Here is a 20,612-nt window from a genome sequence, read left to right as displayed (position 1 = left end):
CCAGCAGCTTTGCTTTTTTAACTGCTCATCCTGCATACAAGCAGGGGGCCAGTGAGCCAGTGCTGGATTGGTTACCTTACACACGGGATGCAGGCTGCAGTCCTTGACACCTCTGTTCTCTGCACTTGCTGTGAGTGTGTGTAGCCATGATATTTTCTGAAAAATCCTTTCTTTCCTTAGGATTTTTCCTCCTGAGAAGCTGAGAGGCCTCAGGAACAAAATGTAAACAATGATTATCTGCTGCTGGGGAATGAAAAAGGTGGATCTGTGATTGGTCTCATGTGGATGTTTCTAATTAATGGCCAATCACAGCTGGCTCGGACTCTCTGCCCAAGACACAAGCCTTTGCTATCATTCTTTCTTCTTATATTCTTAGCTAGCCTTCTGATGAAATCCTTTCTTCTATTCTTTTAGTATAGTTTTAATATAATATATATAATAAAATAATAAATCAAGCCTTCTGAAACATGGAGTCAGATCCTCGTCTCTTCCCTCACCCTCGGACCCCTGTGAACACTGTCACAAGTGTGCCTTGGGAGAGGCCTAATGTGCACAGGAAACATGGCCAGCAGCCTCCCTTACAGAGCAGATCTGGAGATACTTTGGTGTATCTTCTGCACTTTGAGTTTCTTCTACACCTGCCCCAGTTCCTTTGGAGGGATCCCCGGGGGTCCCCAGGGGGCCCCCTAAGCCCTATGCTCCCTGGTAGCAGCAGGCAGGCAAGGAGAGTCCACACAGCTTCTGAGGGTGCTGATTAGATGAGGGTTTATTGGGGTCCCGGGAGCAGCATGGTTCCTGAGGGAGAAGGGGGAAAGGGGAAGGGAGGGGGACAGAGGGAGAGCCTAGGGAGAGAAGGGACCAAGAGAAAAGCTTCTGTTCTCCCTCGCACAGTTTATCAGGGAGATTCAAAGTGGGCGCGGAACAAGACTTGGGCCAACAGGATTACAAATCCATGGTACTGCAGGGGAGGATCACAGGCTTGGAATAAACAGTACATTTTCGAGGGGTGAGACAGAGCATACCATTTAACTAAAATGTAACACTACATACACCAACATCTGTGTGACCCACAGCTGAGTGTTTTAAAGATGAGGACTCGATGGGCTGGTCTGCACTACTCCTGGAGAGAGGTCTGCAGCCTGCCCTGTGTATGCCTGCTTGTTGGCTTGCTCGCACACAGCCTGTGTAAGGAGACTTGGCAACACACCAGACAACTAAAGACCAAAGCCTTCTCTACACAGATGCCACGAATGCATCTGCAGAGACAAAACAATCTGGCTATCAGGTCTGGAGTTGCTTTTGAGCTGGGGCCTTCAAGGTTTATGCCAGTGGTTCAGGCAGGTGAACTTCTGTGTGAGCTGGAGAATATTTTCCCATCATACCTTTGAATAAACACACATGGTGCCTGTAGAGCAACGAGTTTAGTTCCAGAAGCCTTGCTGAGGCACTCCTCAGAGCGCAGCCACTGCTGCTGGAGGGGCAGAGGAAGGGCAGAGGACTCAGACAATGCTCCTCAGGGCAAAGATCTGTCTACATCTCATCTAAGACCTATGGTCAAACACAAGACACATTTAAACCAACAAACTCAATTTATCACTTTCCAATTACATGATCACCTGGAGGTCAGAGCAAACTCTTTGCCATCCATTCTGTTGTGATTTTAAGCTAAAGACAGGCTGGCTGCATGTGCTGCAATCATTTATCTTTAACTGGTGTTCACTGCAAGGGACCAAGCTCTTACTGCTCCTCCCCTGACATAAGATGGTGATGTCTCCTGTGGAATCCTCTGACTCCTCGCCCTCAGGAAAATCCCCAGGGCCCTGCCTTGGAAGACTTTGGTAGAGTTTTCCCCACCTAAGCTGATAGAGAGGACTTAACCCAATAAGTTAAGTCCTGCTCTGCAGCACTACTGCCAATCTACATCAGCTCCCCCATCGGCCAGCTGACACTGTTGTGAGAAACAACTACTCACTTTGAAAATTTGAAAGGTTTAATAAACCTTGACAAAAATACAACAAAAGGACTACATAAGGAAAAATTTGCAGCACTGGGAACTGCCCTCCTGGATACCACCTCACCAGTTCCTCTTCAAGATGGATTTTCAGTCTTTTATACCCCTGGGCGGTGTATCAGCCAGCCCTGGCCCCTCCCAAAGTCTGTCAGTCAGCTCTTCTTTGCCATTTATCAGTGGAGACTGCTTTCTTGTAACTTGATTGGAGATCAGGTGTTGCCATGCCACACCCCTAAGCACCAAGCTTTTCCATTCCCAACTGCCCCAGGTAAGGGACACGTGTGCAGCCTTCTTTCTGCCTGTCCTAGAAAACCCAGGCTGTCTGATGGCAATAATACAGAGTGGAGGGAAATGGGAACTGTGGGGAGAACAGAGGAATCTAAATCTAACTACAATAACATAACTATACATCATTAAAGCTTTTCTTAATATTCACACAACAGTCATCCCTTAATTGTGAGAGCCAATCATCTCATTGTCTACCTGGAACACTGCCCACCCCAATTGTTCATCCCTCATCCTCCCTAGAAGTTGCTGCCCTTTGCCCACCCCTGTGCCCCCAGGTCATTGTGCACTGACCCCACACTTAGGTCGTGCAGAGCACATGGTCTGGTCTTTTGTCTCTGGTCCCTTTGGTGTGGTGGATGCAGTAAAACCCTCGCTGAAATATATCATGCAAAGACCCTTCCTGTCTTTCCTCTGCTGAGCTATTTGTGGCGTGTGCATGGACTGGAAATGGCTGTTCCTGTGGCCTCTGGTTCTCTGGGCAGCTTCTGGAGGAGATGCCTCAAAGAAGGTTGCAGCATTTCTACCGCCCTGCCATGCTGCACAAGTCTCCCTCTGGTGAAATCTTAGACCTTGGCTCTCAGGGCACAAGGGAGATCACATGGCTGCTATGGTGATTTATGGAAGAATCCCGGAGCTGCCTCTGCCCTAAAAGCTCAGCTACAGGTCAGAGCTAAAAGCTGTCACTGCCTTCTGTGGCGGTCCTGGGTCTCAGTGAATGCTTCTGCTCTGATTTGCACTGATGTGTGCCTTGCTCAGGGCTTTCTCAGTCACCTCTGATATGCAAGGGGAAGTGCAGATGAACCCACTCATTTGTGACCTTAAAAAGCAGGGAGCCAGAAACCCAGTCAGCCTGTACATGAGGGATACTGGGGCACCCTCTGATTTGTGCTCCCTAGAGATAGTGGCTCTGTTCAGCAGGCAATTTCAGAAGTGCCTTTGCAAGGGGTCATTCAAGAGCTGAACCCATTCTGAGCAAAAGCTACCTGAAGAAATTTCTCTTGTCATAGTATCCTAAAGGGAAAAATGTGTCCTCGCGTTATAGACAATGCACTTATCCAACAATAAGGTCCTCATGCTTGTCCTCACTCGGGGCCCTCATGCTTTTCTGGCCCTGTGGGACAGAATATTGCTGTTAAAAGTTGACTTTTTTTATAAAAATGTCTACTTCTATGAAGATTTTAGCCATTGTACCTATGTTTTTCTGGTCACAGGTTTTAGACCTGCAGCAAATTTTTCTATGCTTTCAATATTTACTGACTGCCTCTTCTGATATTCACTGATGACTACAACAACACCAACACCAACAAACACATCCTTTCAGCCTCAGGCTGAAGGGTGCCTTTAGCTAGGAAATGGCCTGAAGTGATAAGTGCCATACGTTTTTTGAAATTGCTAGAGCAGCATAACATGCATTGTTAAATTGACTGGCTTATTAGCATTGTTTAAAACTGATGTCTCATCTATATTTGCAGAAGTTCACAAATGGAAAATTACGAGGAAAAATGAGTGCCTTCAAAAATCAGCTGTAAATAATTAGGAAAAAAACAATAAAAGAGGTCATTTGATGCTGGCTCTTTTCTCTGAAGGGCTGTTAGAAGTACTTGCTTCACCTACTGTCAATATGCAGAGATTATTTTCATCCCAATACCTCTGTAAATTATCTGACAGCAAAACTGAGCTTTGGCCTGCTTAATGTGCATCAAGTGAACTGATGCAGGAAATGCCTACTGTGTGGTCTGCCACACATCCAGATAAGAACTGAAGAAAAATGAGGGGGTGGATGGATTTTTTGCCCAGAGACCAGAAGGCTCCAGAAGAATGACATATCATCTCTCAGTATTGGAAATAGGAGAAAACTTGGTGGGTCTTCCCATTTACTATTATTTTCCTCTGGGACAAGCTGCCCCATGGGGATGAACTGGCAAAACAAACACAGGCATTGTTTCTCTAAGAGGTGCATGGCATTAACCCAAGATAACTGGTGCAGTGTAATGCTCTGTGGAGATGTTTCTTCCATCAGCTGTGTGAGGGGTAGGACATGGAAAGGGCGAGACTGTGCCTCTACAGCCTGCTCATGCAGCTTGTATTTTATTGTCTCTCTACCCCTGACATGCAGTGAGCTGAGAGGACAGCCTGCTGTGTAATGGCAGGATGACCAGTCACTGCTGAATAATCCCAAATGCTAATTCCTTTCTTTTACCAAAATTGTTCCATTCTTAGCCCTTTTAGAAAGCTGCTGGGAAAGTGCATCCAGCTAAGGTACTTGCAGTCTTTTGCTGTCTCCTTTGCATTTCATGGCCTCAAGGGCTGAGTGGCCTCCCTGGTGTGCAGGTTGTGCTGCTCCACCCCTGCCAAACCTCTCTCCCTGCAGCCTCCCCATTCTGCTGCTTCTGCTTTCATGAAGAGCTGCTTGCTTGTACTTGTGCATGATTAAAAGTCTCATACTTGGAAATGGCAGGCTGAGGCTGTACCTGAAACTGGGAATTAAATCTGCTTACTGGCAGCTCAAGAGGAGGAACGTTTCCATCTCTGCCTTTTGCCTGTGATTCACTATACACTAGGAAAAAATAGAAAATAAAGGGGTCAAGACAGCCTGGAGAGTGGAGGACAAAACAGATGCTAACAGAAGCCTTTTTTGCACAGTGTGCTGGAGAAGCAGAGCTAACCTTCAGAACATCTATTATCCAAAATGAAGTCAGTAATTGCCACTCAGATGAAAATTGTAATTTCTTTCACTACAATTGCAGAGAAAATGGTGTCGGGCTGGGAGGGATTGCACTGCTATTTCAAGCCAAATGTGCCTAGAGGAGGGGCAAGAAATAAGGTGAGCATGAAGAAACTGAAAGCAGCATCTGGAGCAGAGGTCAAAGGGTTGAAGAAAGAAGAACTTGGCTGCTTAAGCCATTTCATTTGCACTGGGATCTCCATTAATGTGTCCTTTGGAAAGCTGATGGCAGTCAGTGCTTGGAGGGGAAGTCCCAGGCAGTCCCATAGGCGAGTGTGTGCCGCAATTTAATGGGGATGGGAAAAGTGAAAAAGTTTCTCTATATGGTAGGGAAATTGATACATGCAGGGACAGATTGCCCTCAACCTGACTAGAAATTTCCCAGGGAGCCTGACTGCCTCTTGCTGGTCCTCATCTGGAGGCCATGTCACAGGCATTTTCCATAAGAACAGCACACAGTACATTTCCACTGCCTTTTCCCAATGCTTCCATTCCTCCACCAAAGGGTGAAGGTTACAAGAAAATGTATCTTAAAAATGTTCCTGAGGTGTCCTAATTTTTCCAGTGTGTGGTTTCCTAATAGTAACAGACCAATTTTCTGCTCAAAATTTCTACAAAAGCTGTGTGTGGCACTGATTCTCTGCTGTGAAGGATTGCAGCCTCTGGAGATCTCAGCTCCACAAAAGCTCCAAGCAACCGAAACAAGGATTTAATGAGATGAAACGTGTGTGGCAACGTTAGCCATGACAGCATTATCAGCTTTGCTGCTTCTGCTAAATCCCAAGTGCATTTCCTATCCCAGCAAGCTTCAGTAAAATTCTCAAGGGCATTTCTCTTCTCCTAGCACCTGGGTAATGCCATGCCATGACTCATCTGCTTTTGTACTGTCAAAGCATGTTCAGTTCTCTGCAATGTGACTGAGCACCTGATGTTTGGATCTGCTCTATCAATTGTTGGGTCATTTGTTGCAGCGATGCCGCGGCCGATAATCCTGTGCCCTGGCTAGCAGAGAAGGTGGCCAACAGCCCCACTGCAGCAGGGGGTGTCAGTCCCGGTGGCAAGGCCCCAGGACTGGCAGCTTCAGGCACCCCTCGGCGGTGAAAGCCTCGGGCTGTGCCTGCAGGACGAGGTCTCGGTGAGAAGCTGCGAGGCAGAGCGGAGTGAAGCAAGAGCCGGACACTCTCTGGAGTAAAACTGGTTTAATGTCCCGGGGGACAGCCAGCAGAGGGTGACAAACTGGGAAGGGCCAGCAGAGAGTGACCAAGAAAATGGGTTGAGCATGGGATTATAAAGGGAGGTGGCAACTGGGGGAGGGATTTACAATAGACCAATCCGGGGAGGTTAGGGGAAGGTCTTAACATAACAGACTTGAGAGAAGAACCAATGGATACAATGTAAAGGAGGGGCCCCGGGACCTCAGCCAATCACTACTCCCACTGAAGGGAACTTTCTAGAAGACTGGGAGTGGTGGGGAGTGATTGACTGGGCCCAGGGAGGAGAGAAAATTATACATATTTGGAAATATGGGGGCGGGGAAGTTACATAACAGGGGGGCAACCATAGCAACAACATAACGGACAGAAACTAGGGTGGGGAAAACTGGGAGGACAGAACCATCATACCAAATAGGGGAGAACTGGAACAAACCAACACAACACAACAATTTGTCCTCTGGATGAAAATTTTGTGACACTTGCACGTGTGGTGGAGCGTGCTTTAAAGAGAACTGTGCACCCATATAGCTAGTTTGGGTGAACTACCCCAACCTCTGCTTTCTTTAACAGCTGGATTTTCAGTCAAACTTCCAGTACACTGTTAACAAAATGCAAGTGAAGAGAAGGGACTCAGCTACAGGAGCCCTCACTCTCATCTCCTTCTGTGAACTTCACTGTAAAACTTAAAATGTCACATTTCCTCCATGCGCAATTAAAGAGTCGCAGTTGAAAAGGCCAGAACAGCTTGACTCTGCTGCCCACACACTGATAGCCTGACAGCAGTGAAAGCCAATGGCAGTAAACAACAGTCCTTGCAACTTGGACAGGAAATGCTGGGGACCCTCTCTACCTGGAATAACATATAACTAGCAGCAGTGACAGCCTCTCCATGTGCCTTGTGAGTAATCAATACCCCTCACCCCTGTGCTTGATGGCTTTCTTTATAAATATGCAGCTCACCTTGCCAGTCTTACATTGTTTTCCTCTTTAGCACTGCTTCATCTACTTCTCCCCTGAGATTAGTCTTTTTTTTGAAGTACTGGGTGCAACGTGCCTTTGCATTTCTAATATATGGGTGCCAGTGAATTGCCAGATGCCTTTACACCTTCTTTCTTCCATCCTCTGTGACCATGTGTGCATGTGAAGAGCTCTCAACTGTCCATCTTTTCAGTGCTAATGCTTGCACTCTGCAAATGTGTTGCCAAGACAGGAACTTTCTTTGCAGAAGGAAATTTTACTTACCGTGGTACTGTCGGCCATGATAATTACTGCGGATTCAGGCGAAATTTCCAAACGTATATGATCTGGCTTATTGATGTTGTAAGCCTGAACTGAGTGTCACAGACCACAAAATGTTTTATGAGCAAGGGAAAGAGCACAGCTATTATCACATACCTGCCATTATTGAGGCAGAATCTCTTTGATTCAGCACCAGAGTGGCTTCCTTGCTGCTGTAGACTGCATTAAGGGACCAGTGAGTTTCAACTGCTGATTTCTCCTCTAAGCAGTGCTCTTAAATTTTTCTTACTAGAAAGAAGCTTTTCACAAAATCCATGGGTGGCTGACGCCTAGAATTTTATTCAATCCATTCAAAAAATAGACAGAACTATAAGGTGGCACATATTGTCAGAGAGTACAAATGTCACATCTTTCTTTATACACCTTAATTTAAATCCATAGATTAAGACAGTAAAATAATTGCCCTGGGTGGGAAAATAATTAGGGGTCTTCCATGAAAGAACAAGTCTTTAGGTAAGCATTTACACAGAGGCATCTGGTTAAGCATAACTTTTTCTAGTCTCTATAAAAATATAAATAGCATTTCAAAATGTCTTTAGATATGTATGTTGAGATCATCTAACATGGCATTGATGTACTGACAGAATACAGGGCCTGGGCATGTCAAACCACATTTATTCACTCTCACCCAGACAAAACAAAAACATTCTGTATTAGCCTCAACATAATAATCTAATGAAAGAAACAATATCAAAGCAAAGACACACAAGTATGATGTTCCTTCTCCCACAGGAATTCCTTAACTTTATTTTGTTTGTAGTTTTTGCTAGCACAGCAATGACTAAGACAGAAGTGGCACTTTAGCACAGGTTAGTTGTAACTCAGGATCAAGTATAACTTGCCTTTCCCAGGAAGTTACATTGCTGGGAAGTGCCAGGATCAAATTAAGGGCTCTCCCTGACACATATGTTTTACCTGTGCAGTATTACTTTGATACAAACTGTAGCATATGACAGGATGACAAGTGCAAATTACAAGGGCAGAATCTTGGCTTCCCAGACAGCAGAACCAGGTGGAAAATGTAAGACTGAACAGTATTTTAAAGGCAAAAACCCATAAAAATTAAACAAATTAATGAAATTGAAAAAATAGCAAATTCATCTAAACTTTAAATAGTGGGATGTAGAGTGCTCCTGGTACAGCTTTAATAAGTGCACCTTAGGTTTCCCAGGGATGCAATCTGATAAGCTAAACACCTAATAATTGTTGCAAGAACTTACTGTACCCACACAGATTAAAAGGTTCAAATGTACTGAATATATTAGTCACAGGTCTAATCACATAATTTCCTTTTTCCCAATCCTAAATTTTTACCAGAGCAGCTCCCCCATTAGCTGCATGTTTATATAGCAGAGCACTCAATGTTTTACTTGACTAGCACAGATGCCAACAAGGGCTGATATTTTCCTCTTAAAGTGATCTACAAGAGAAATAAAACCCAAGGGAAGGGTCAGGTTTCAGATGAAGGCTGGACATTTTGAACTCTGGACAAAGTGACAGGTATCTTTGATTCTCCTGGTGCTGGCGCTTTTGTGACTGGGTTTGCATGGGCTTTTATATCAGCTATTCTCTCTTTAAATCTTTGTTGGAGGTACTTCTCTTCTTTGGAGTAACTTTTAGCAAAAGCAGACATCAGCAGGCACGCTGCCACAGTGGACCCTCCAACACAGAACAAGATTGCTCCTGCCAGCTTGCATATATCGAGGGACCCATTGAACTGAACAGCACGGGTATCCACAACAACAAAATCATCCTTCCCAAGTGCTTCTATTTTCGGTGGCACAAGAAAACCCACTACAAGAACAGCTACACCTATCAGCATAAAAGCCGTCCCAGAGATGAGTCCGACCTGGAAAACAAACAAAGAAACAAACAAAACCCCAATTAATTTCCAGTTTTTCCATTTCCCTTTCCAGTTTTCAGTTGGGAAATGCTCCTAGGAGGCATTTATCTTTCACTGTGTCTTGCAGATACAGTTCTCTCTCTTAGAAGAAAGTGGGTATTTTTTTAGGATATATGAGGCCCTAGTAGAAGTAGAATATATGGAAAAATGTTCTTTTTACAACTCATATTTATATAATTGAGAACTGACATTTCTGGAAACAATGGAATAAGCATTACTATCTTTAAACAGCATTTCATGTTGAAAGGCCCCATCAGAGAGAGGATCAGAGTTCAACCCCAGTGCTGTGTAACTGATTATTTCTTTAGCTTTAGCTGGTGGTTAGCACCAGCTGCTGGTAGTCTGTCATATCCACCACTTGCTTTTCCTTCATGAAATGTCATTCCTTTGCAGGGATTAGAAGGAAGTTGCTACTGCCATATGAACAGATCACAGTGTTTATAGCACATTTCAAATGTAAGTACAAAATTTGGTTCACCCAGAATGTTTCTGGGGTATGGATCTTTGCGGGGTAGGGACTGCATGGCCTCACAGGCCCCACCCAACCTCTGCTCTTCTCCAATTCTCTCAAATTCCCTGACCTTAATGGAGATTTTTTTTATTTTCTTGATCCCTACATCACACTCTGCTCTTAACCTACCAGTCCTGTTCCCAACAATCTGGAAGGACTTCTATAGGTGCAAAACAGAGGTAAACTACACTTTAAATATGTACATGAGTTTCCCAGACAAGACTTTGGTGTTTCAGTGACACTGGCACAGAGAAACTAGATGATCCAGGGACCCCAGGGAGCTGACATATTTGGTAAGAGTGCTCTGCTTTCAGACATAGTTATTTGGCCACCTCAGGCAAAACTGAGCAACAAAAAAAGCCATTCTGGATGAATATTTAATACGAGTAATTACACAGGGAAAGTCTTGAAATGGGAGTGTCTCTCTCCAGGAAAAAGCAACAGGCAGTACCTTCCAGAATACAGAGCTCCACCTGCTCGGCGATCTCTGGATCTGAAAATCATCCTCATACTCCCAAATTGAAGCTGTGCAGTCCTCATAGAACTGGTGCAGGTAGGACCGAACTCCGTAGCGTTGGTACCCTCCCTCGGTGCTGCCCTGCGCCTGCCTGGAGCCGCAGATGTCAGCATAGGAGCTCATCCTTCCTACCTGCAACGACAGGTTTCACACAAAGCAGATCACTATTGGTGTAGTGGGAAGACCAAAGATGGCTGCAAACTCTCCAGATGTGATGGAAAAAAACCACAACGGCCCAGGAGAGAGCTCTCCTTCATTTTTTTCCCAACCGAGAAATGAGCCGGGCACAGCTGCATGCAGTGACTCAGCCTGACCGAACCCAGGGAACTCAGTGACTCGGCACAGCACAGCCCAGAGGTGCTGCAGGGAACACTCGCTCCCGTACACAGGGTGCTCACTCCCCATCTTTCACACTAATCTGCTACTGTGTTCCCATGGAGACTGAAAAAGGCAGGATATGCCAGGTAACAAAATCCAGCATCCCTCAAGGGGTCATGTTGCCTCTCCAGAGACTGTCTCTGTCAGTCTCTAGACTTTGCCACCCTATGAACTTTCCAAACTGCTGCAGAAGAGGGGCTTGTTTAAAAACATTTTAAAATGTTTTTTTCTGAGCTTTTGAAGTGCAGGACTAAGCATTGATATACCATTCACAGCCATGGGAAACAGAGGCAAAATAAGTCCTAGACAGATTCAAAGAGTATATTAACTGTATTTAAATAGGAATAGTTAAAAAAAAAAATGGAATGCCTTAAAAGCATCAATCTGCTCAGTGAGACTGAAATGGAAATACTAAGCTTACAGCTTACTAAGCTTATTGCTCTCTTGAAGAAGTCAATGCCCAAGCTCCTGCTGACTTTAATAAAATCAGAAATTTGCCTGCTATGAAAGCTATCAACAAAGTTTCTTACTCTTTCAATTTCATGTAAGTTCTCCTAACACACAAAATCCGTATTTAACTATGCAAGTCCAAGGCCTGAACTTGCTTGTGCGAGCGTGATGCTACAGAATTCACTCAAATAATACTAGCCCCTAAAAATAACTTGAGCAATAGCTCAATGTCACTTAGGCTCATTGGCTTCTCTTTAAAGAAGTTCAAAAAGCCTTAGTCCAAAGGGAACTGTTAATCAGAACTTGCACCTGAAAGTCATGGCTCAATTTATATCAACTTCAAGCAGTATGTCAGATTTCTGCAGCAATTTCACTTAGAGGGAGGTTGGATGTGCTCATGGCAGCTGGGACCACCCAGTTTTGCAGCCCTACAGACCTTTGCCTTTGGGAATGGGTGATCCTGCTAAGGATGAAATACCTGAGAATGCAAACATTCAAATTAAAGGGAATCCAGCAAATATTGACGGGTATATAGCAACAGTCTGACTGAATCTTTTGGCTAGCTCTACTAGAAATCAGGGCTGGCATAAACACTGAACTTCCAGCCTCTGGGAATCTGTGTTCTTGGCTCAGGAATAGAGGGGGATTTGCTTTTTCTTCTTTACAGGAACCATTATCTTGGGGTTTTATTTTGTGTATCTAATATGCATTTAGTTTGGCATTTCATGACCTCAACATCTTAGAGCTGCAAATATCTCTCACACAACCCAGCGATGAGGTTTCAAGGCTCTCACAGAAGCCATGACCCAGTGGAGGAGGCAGCCCTGGGACACCTGCCAAGGGCCAGAGGGAACACTGCTGGTGACAGAGCTCTGCAGAGCAACAGGGGCAGCACCAAGCACAGCTACTGTCAGGAGCCCCTTTCATGAACTCCTAACCACCTCTGTACTCCCTGCAAGTTTTAGGAAATTAAAGAAATGCTCTCCAAGTCTGTGGATGGCCTTGCTCTCTGCTGATAGTACAGCACCGGTGTCCATCAGAGTGTGCTCAAGGTGCTGGCCTTCCAAGGAATGGTGGAAAAACAGGCATGGTGGAGAGAGACCTTGAGACAGCAGGAAACTACAGGGCAGCACCAGCTGCTCACCAGGTGAACTGGGAGAGCCTGGCCCTGGGGCCACTCTGTGTCCTGTTGTACACAGCTAACACTGATGTTTCAAACTACAGTCAATATACTGAAAAACATGTTTGTGTCATGGTTTAACCCAGATAAGCACCTTGCAGCCACTTGCTCATATCCACCCTCTACCCTTCCACCATGGTAGAATAGGAAGAAGAATCAAAAGCAAAGCTTGTAGGCTGAGATAAGAACAGTTTAATGGTTGAAACAAAATAAATATATAAATTAATATATATAAAAATAAAATATAATATTATTAATATTAAATAAAAAAGAGAGATAAAACCCAAGAAGTGATGCACAATACAGTTGCTCACCATCTCAACCAATGCCAAACCTTGTCCCCAATCTGCCATCATCCCTTCCTGGTAACTCCCTAGTAACTGGTCATTATGGTCTATGGTGTGGAATACCCCTTTGGCTAGCTTGCATCAGCTGTCCTGGCTGTTCTTCCTCCCACCTTTTTGTGCAGCTCCTCACTGGCAGAGCATGAGACACTGAGAATGTCCTTCATTTAGGGCAAGCATGAAGCAACAACCAAAACATCAGCGTGTTATCAGCACTGTTCTCATAGTGAATCCCAAACACTGCACTGTAATGGCTACTGAGAAAAAAGTGAACTCTATCCCAGTCGAAACCAGGCCAGTTTGTTGTGCTTCTTTATCATGCTATGAAGTTTTGAACACTATCGTTTTCTGAGGTACAAAAAAAAAAATACAAAATTGTGATATGTTTAAGTATATAATCTGGACTATTGTGGGTAAAAGCTGCAAGTTATTTTACTTTTGGAGACTCTTTTTGTTTCCCTCAGGAAAACTGTTTATTCCCTACGCAAAGAAAGGGAACAAGAAGTCCTCTTTACTCACTGCCACCATTTCTTCAACAGCTGGCTGCCATGTTTAACAGCACAAGCACTGAGAAGTTCTCATAAAACCAGAGTTCTGCCCACCTCATAAACATACCTCAAGGAGAAAGGAGAGGAGGAAAAAATTGTGCAGTTTACCACAGCTGCTCCAGCTCTCTCATGCAGGGTCACACAGCCTATACCTAAATGTTAAGAACACTTTAAATCCAACCCCCTCAACCCATCTTTTGGTCAAGCAAAGATTCCATCTCACACATCAGAAACAGAATAAAGAAGTCAACTAAAGTTCTGCAGAAACTCATTCTCTTGGGTCCTTACTTAGATCTTTATTCTCACATCAACCCTACCTTCTTAATAAATTATGCTTAACTTCTGCTAACTTAAATCATCAAGGTAAGCAAATTTAGCTCCACGTAATGAGCAGAATGGTAGGTATTTTCCCCAGATGTAAGTGCCTTCACATAAGGTCAACTCAGGCAAGAACCAGAATTAACACGAGTGGATAATGTGGCCTGCAAAAGCTTGCTTGTGTTACTCCAGCTGCCACCAGCAGCATTCAGAAAGGAGGTGAAGCACTTTGCTGTGTCTGAACCAGCAACTTTAGTTATTGTGATAAATTTAAGAAAACTGAATGTGACATGACAAGAGACCTGTCTAAACATGATCTTGCATTCATTGCACTGTCTATAGGTTTAGTCAAGAGAGAAAAAGGAGGATGCAGTGTTTCTAATAGCTTGATGAAGAACTGCCTGTAAGGACCACACAGCTCACATGACACTTAGATTCTTTTTCTTTAGCAATGTAAAAGGCTAATAGATGGTTATGGTCAGGTATATGAGCAAATTGATAAATAAGAGCTGGGAGATGAAACAGAAAACAAAAGAATGATCTTATGCTTGAAAGAGTTGTGATACCATCAAGTAGTATGACCTTTTAAAATGGAAGGGGAAAAAAAAAGAAAAAGGACTGTAGGAATCACTAATTCTTTTCAAGCACTGCATAATTTTAATTCTACTGAGCATTTGCTTCATGGTCAGACTCTTTCACTTATAAATAATCTATCTTTTGAAAAATATCTTGCCCCTTAAGAGAGAAGGCAGCTCCCCAGCCCTATATGAATCTGGGCTAAGATGGTCTCTTTGCTCAGCTGCAATGTAGATGTGATGTTCTTGCTACCTACAGATAGGGCACAGGAACTGAACAGTCAGAGAGAAAACAGTTCTCCATAAGTGAGAAGGAAACGTGTGTCACAGCACCAATTTACATTAGATGAATAAATACTGCAATAGCTATCATCTCTTGAGTGCTGATGTGTATTTGCATGTCTTGCCTTCAGGGCTGAGAAACTAAACACTGAAATGTTGAGAAACTTTTGCTAAAAAAGAGAGGCACTGTTACGCAAATCTGTGTTATCCACAGTCTGAAAACATACATCCAGGCTGAAAGAAGCAGCTTAATCATCAAGTTTTTCAGTGCCTAAACCCAAGGTGCTCAGGAAAATGTGGGATGTAGGATCACAGCTTCAGAGAACACCACTGCGTAGTAGCAATCCATCCCCTAGCAACTTTTGTTTCCATGGCAAAAGCTGTCCTGTTTACTTTGAGCTTTACTATCCTCTGCTGATCTGGGGAGATGTGATTGGATTGGTGAACAGACATATTAAAACATAAGCAAGCTCCATGAAAAAATACCCCCAAAATTTTCCAAATACTTTGCTTTATTGTACCAGGGTTGAACACATTAAAAAAAAAAAAACCGTAAGGAATTGTCATTTAAAAAGCAGCACAAAAGGAAATATAGATGTGTCATTGCTCTGTGACACCACACTGCCACCGAATGATGATGGTTGGCACAGGCGAAGTCGCCCTCTCCATTCTTCAGATTTACACGCTTTGACCCTTCTGTTTGAAGAGCCGTGTTTCCAGTCCTTACCTACAGAGAGCGTTCCTTGTTCAGGGGGGAACACTGGCATGTCCAGCCTGCCTTTGACAGCAGTCTCCGGGGTGCCCTTTCTGATCCTCCCGAGCTCCGGCGCCTCCCGGGCCGGCGGCGGGGCCGAGCCGCGCTCCGCCCGTCCCGGCGCCCTGGGGCCGCGGCGCTGCCAGGGGCACCTGAGCCGCTTCCCTGGGGACAGCCGGCATGCCCAGCAGCCTCGGGCAGCCCGCTCTGCTCTCCGGCCCTGCACGGGGGGTGCGAGCAGCATCTTCTCCCGTGTTCCGGGGGGGCGGCCCCGCCCGCTCGGCCGCCGCCAGGGGCTGGAGCGGGATGCTCTCTCTCCATCTCCCGTTTCCCCGCCGGAGCGGGATGCTCTCTCTCCATCTCCCGTTTCCCGGCCGAGCGGAAGAACTCCGCAGCGCCCGGACGCGGACGAGATCTCGGCACCCGCGACCCTCCCGGCCCGGCGGTGCCCTGGTGGCAGCGGAAATCCCGGTGCGGCCAAGCCCTCCCCGACCCCGGCACTGGCGGCACCAGCCTGCCCGGGGAGAGCCGCGTCCCCCCGAGCCGGGAGGCGAAGCCCGGGCGGCCGGTGCCTTCTGCGGGACGCTCCGCGCCGTCCCCCCGCCGGCGGCCACGGCAGCCCCCGCCGAAGTGCCGAGCCCAAGTTTTCCGAGGGGCCGGAGCGGCGGCCCCGCGGTTACCTGTCCCTCCCGGCGCTGCCCTCGGCCGGCGAGCCCCCGCGCTGGCGGCGCTAGCTGCGGCTGTCCCGGCCCGGCCCCATCTCCGCTCTGCGCCGCGCCGGCCCCAGACACCACGTATTATGTACGGCCCGGAGCGCCGCTCGCTCGCTCGCTCCCGCGCCGTGCCTGCGCACTGAGCCGCCGCCGCCGCAGCCGCCGGGCGCGGAGCGGCGCCGGGCCAGGCTCGCCACGCCGCCCCCGCCTCGCCACGCCGCCCCCGCACAAGGGCGGCCGGAGCTGCCCAGCTGCCGGCCCTGCCCGGCTCCCGGCCCTGCCCGGCTCCCGGCGCTCGGGGTCCCGCCGGGCAGGCCCGCGGGTGCACGCCAAGGTCACGCCGGTGCCTCCGTGGGTGTCGGCGCTGAGGCCTCTGGTCGCGCCCCCCACACCTCCTGGCCCTTGCAGTCCGCATGGCAAACCCGGTGCTGTGCTGTCTGTCCGGCCGAGTGGATAGACGTGGCAGAAAGTGTCCTGCCAAGGACAAGGCGCTGAGATCTGGGGGTTGGGGTCTTGGAATCTCTGCTGGTCAGAATGACTTTGAGATGCATTAGAAAGTCTCTTTTCCCAGCTCAGCAGTCGAAGGAGTCAGAACTCTTCTATTCTTGTTCTCAAGGTTGTTCATTGTTTCTTATCTATAAAATTCTTTTTCTGACTCACTGAGGTTTGCCTGGCAGGTTGGGTTGGGGCACACTGCCCATCTCTGAGGTGGTGTTATCTTTTTGTTCTAAAAGCTACATGTACACTATTTACAATAACTTCCTAATACCTATCACTTTTGTTAGACAGTGAATTTCTACTTTAAACCAATCTAAAAATGCTAACATCACCCAGAAGATGGAGGCTAGGAAGAAGATGGAAAAAGGACAAGGCATGCCCAAATGCTTCCATTTTGGGACTTCGAGCCCCCATTCTAAAAACTTCAAAAGTCTATTTTTCACCCCATGACAAACTAACTATTATTCTACTTAAACTTTCTTGACTTGTAATTCTTCATATAAGGTTGACAGTTCTTTTTTTCCAAGGGCTAAATCAAAAGCACGGGCGTCTTGGGCTCTGTGCCAAGGTCTCTGAGCCCCCCTGGCAGGGGATTGAGCCATCCAGGACAGCCAGAGGAATTTCCTGGGTTCCGACATTGGGGAATGAATCGCTCAGCATGAGACCCTGGGGAACTCCTCAGGGAGACACAGTGAGGCCGAGGGCCAAGCGTTGGCATGTGCCCTGATAGCAACAGGTTGGTTGTTCAATGGGAAAAGATTGCAAGAAAGCAAGTTTGGGGGCTAAAGAAGCTACTGGGGAAAGAGCATGACAAGGCACCAAGAGCTGGAGATGCTAAAGTGAATCCCACAAAAGTGCAGAATGTAATTCCTCTGAAAAAATAATGAGAATGTAAAGGTCAAGAGTTCTAAACACTCATATCCATATGGTGCACTAAAATGTGCACAGAAATAGAGTGTTGTTGCATGCAGAAGAAGCGCATTAAAGCAACATGGGGTAGTACTAGCCAAAGGAAAAACAAGGTATTTCCAAGGTGCCTTAATCACTATAGTATATAAAGAAGAAGGTGAGAGTAATGGTTTCATTAATAGCCCTCTTTGGAAGCTTCTTTGGCAGAAGCCCTGCATTTCATGACAACAGTGAGTTTGGGTAGTTGCAAACTAGGAGTCATAAAAATAACTATTAAAAAAAGAGCAAGTAAGGGGTTAAATTTGGAGGAAGAAATGTTGGTTTCAGCGCATTTCATCTTGTCCTTCCAAAACTGTTACGCCTCTCTTGTTTCAGGCAATGAGTAATGCCAAAAGTGTTCCCCTGACCTAGCAGAACTACTTCACAGCAGTGTGCTGTTCAGTGAGTATAATAAGCATACCCCAGCCCACAGCAGCTAGCACGTAATAAACTGACAACTATTTGTGAAAAAAACAGGAAGATACAGTGAGGTGATAAATGAGAAGCCAGATGGGCTATCAGTCTTAAAAGAGATTCTGTGATTAATTTTCCTGTTAAACTAACACCAGATTTACATGTAGGTTTGCAGTTACAACTGAATGGTGCTTTATCTCAGATCAGGAAGATGTCTTCTATAGAAAAAGCAATTAATCTACATGATGAGTCCTCCCTCTGTTTACAAAGCTTCTTTTGCTTACTTACCTATTAACAAAAGCAACAAATAAAAAGAACATTAAATACCTGTGTTGGCGCAGTTTTAACACAGAAGTCACATGCTCAGCTAACCAAGATAAATTAATGATTTGGCAATGAAAACATTTGCAGTAATGTTGATCTGTGAACTCCAAATTCGTAACCCTAAAGGGGTTACCAAGGGATCAGCATTGGTGGTATCATAGGTTGATTTTAGTGCACTTTTAGCACATTAGGAAAACTTTAAACTAAGCCTGAAATCACAGGTGTTCTTGAAGTGCAGCTGAGCTTGGTTATGAGAAACATTGAACAGAAGGGTGTAAATGCCCTGTTTAGCCTTGAAATAGGTAACATCAATGCAAAGATGTTTTAAAATAGCAGGACCATGGTGGGATTCAGGGTTTGAGGTGCTGGTATATGAAGGAATATCCAAATGTAGGTCTTTCCTCAGTTACCAGCTTTCAAAAAACTTAGACTATGTTTATCCTGAGGGCTTCAGCTGGTAGGGGCATGGAGAGGAAGTGCAATATTCTACCTCAAGCTGTATATATAGTTTATTTCCCCCTGTGGAAAGGAAACCCAAGTCTAGTGCTTTTTTTATCTTCCGTCTGCTATTCTAAAGGTTTATAATGGACAGTAGTGAGCATGCCAAAGAAAAAAAATCCTGTCAAGAACTTCTGTAGGTGGTGGTGTTGGTTGCCATAGAGTTTACATGCTTCTCTTTTACTGAGAGTTGAAGTGATTTTATCAGCTGGTTTGATGCTCACGGTTTAGGTAGCTTCTGAGAGCCTGTGCTGAATTGGAGAAATTACAGCTCCTGTAAAATACGTTTCTCCTGTAGCAAAATGCAGCAATTGGTATGAGACTCAAATCCACTGAATTGCAGATGTCTGTTCCTATTTGCTTAATGGTGATGGCAAGATTCCAGATGCTGTTCTTGTGCTTCGTGTGTTGTGGCCTGAATAGTTCTGCTGTAATGACATTATTGACAGAGTTGCCTGTCCTTACTTTCCTAATGACTGCCTCACCTTCATCTGGAGAGCAAGGCCCATAAAGCTTCCACTTCTGGAAAACCTGCAGTTGACACAGATCCACAAGGAGCGGGACTAATGACTTATAGCTGTCTGCCTTTCTTCTGGCTTGGAGTCTCCCCAAGGAGCTGTCCTGCCATTAAGGGGCTGATCTGGAGTGGCCAGAAATACTGGGGAGGAATGGGGCAAAAAGGTGAAGGTCAATTCAGGTCTGTAGTGCTGTTCTAGAGCTGGGAGGCTGTATTACAAAGAGTATTTTCCAAAGCTTGTGATGCAGAGCATGGTTTATGAATCAAAGAGGTGGCTTTTTCAGACTCAAGACATGCTGCAAGCTGCTGCATTCCTGTTTTACATGAGGTAGTTTGCTATTGTCCAGAAATCAGTACCTGGCTACTTGTTTGTCTGACATTCCTTTCTCAGTGCTTTGTTCAAAGTGTTCTAGCTAGCAAAAAAGATTAATTGTCATAATTTGTCACATTCTGCCATCACCATCTTTGGATATAGATTTGTTCTTGTCCCCTGAGCCAGAAATACAGAAGATGCTTTCTTGACAATCAAAATCATAAATCTAGGTGTCTTTTTTTTCTATCTTACACTGAAAATATATGGGCTGGGAATTGTTTGTTCTCTTTTTCATTCCTGTTGGCGCTGGTGAATTTTAATATCATAATCCCCAGAAATATTTAGGAGCTTTGTAATCCAAAATGCACATACACAAGTCATAGAAGATGTGACAGGGACCTCACATGAGTCAGTGCACATTTGCCTGTGAAGGGATGCTGAGTGAAGAGGAATAGGCAGTAGGAATTAGAAGTATTTCAGAGACCCATCTTCACTCAGAGACTGCTTCCATTCATCATATTTGTGTTTCCAGTGTTCAGTGAGAAAATTTCATGCTCTTAGATCTATCTTTTTCCAAATAAGCTTTGCAATTGCAGTGTGTCAACATGGTTTAGAGGCAAAAAGCCTTAATTTTGACCCAAATGAAACAGCAAAATATCAAACCCACCATTTTCTGGAAGTGTCAAGTGTTGGACAGCAAATGTGTGCAGCAGAGAGGATTTTCTTTGCAGCAGCAGTTACTACTACCACTAGACAGCTGTGTTGTTTTAAGATGCACCGCTTATGAAGATCAGTGCCTGGGAGCTTGGGTTAATTTTTCAAATTTGGTTTCTTAAGGGAAGAGGAATTCAAAGTCATGGGCAGGGGAGGGCAAACTGCTCAGTCATTCTATGAAATTCAGTTTCTTCCTAAGGAGGTGTGGTGTAACGTTCAAGTGCAGAGCACGCCTGCCAAGGGAGGACTTTGCAGAGTGCTCTGCTCCCAGTGGCACAGCCAGCCAGGGGCTGAGCTCATCAGGTTGAGCTGTGGCTGCTGCCTGTGTGGCTTACTGTGTTTGAATGGGTTAGGACACATCAGATGATTTTCTCTC

At 45.5% G+C, this 20,612-nt stretch overlaps 1 protein-coding gene across 1 annotated transcript; it reads right to left on the bottom strand.

Moving 5' to 3' along the window:
* Positions 1–7,788: 7,788 nt before the first annotated feature.
* Positions 7,789–16,136, bottom strand: NRSN1 (neurensin 1). Its single transcript, XM_054285192.1, has 3 exons — positions 15,978–16,136; positions 10,403–10,600; positions 7,789–9,386 (listed from the first exon to the last, which is right to left on the bottom strand). Exons 2-3 carry the CDS (start codon positions 10,589–10,591, stop codon positions 8,988–8,990), a joined length of 588 nt encoding a protein of 195 aa, XP_054141167.1. The 5' UTR covers positions 10,592–10,600; positions 15,978–16,136; the 3' UTR covers positions 7,789–8,987.
* Between the last annotated feature and the right edge of the window lie 4,476 nt (positions 16,137–20,612).

This window comes from Melozone crissalis, unplaced genomic scaffold, assembly GCF_028551555.1.
Source record: "Melozone crissalis strain CALT ecotype California unplaced genomic scaffold, PUWL_Pcris_2 ptg000042l_1, whole genome shotgun sequence".
NCBI lineage: Eukaryota > Metazoa > Chordata > Aves > Passeriformes > Passerellidae > Melozone > Melozone crissalis.
This window is presented reverse-complemented; position numbering and strand designations above follow the sequence as displayed.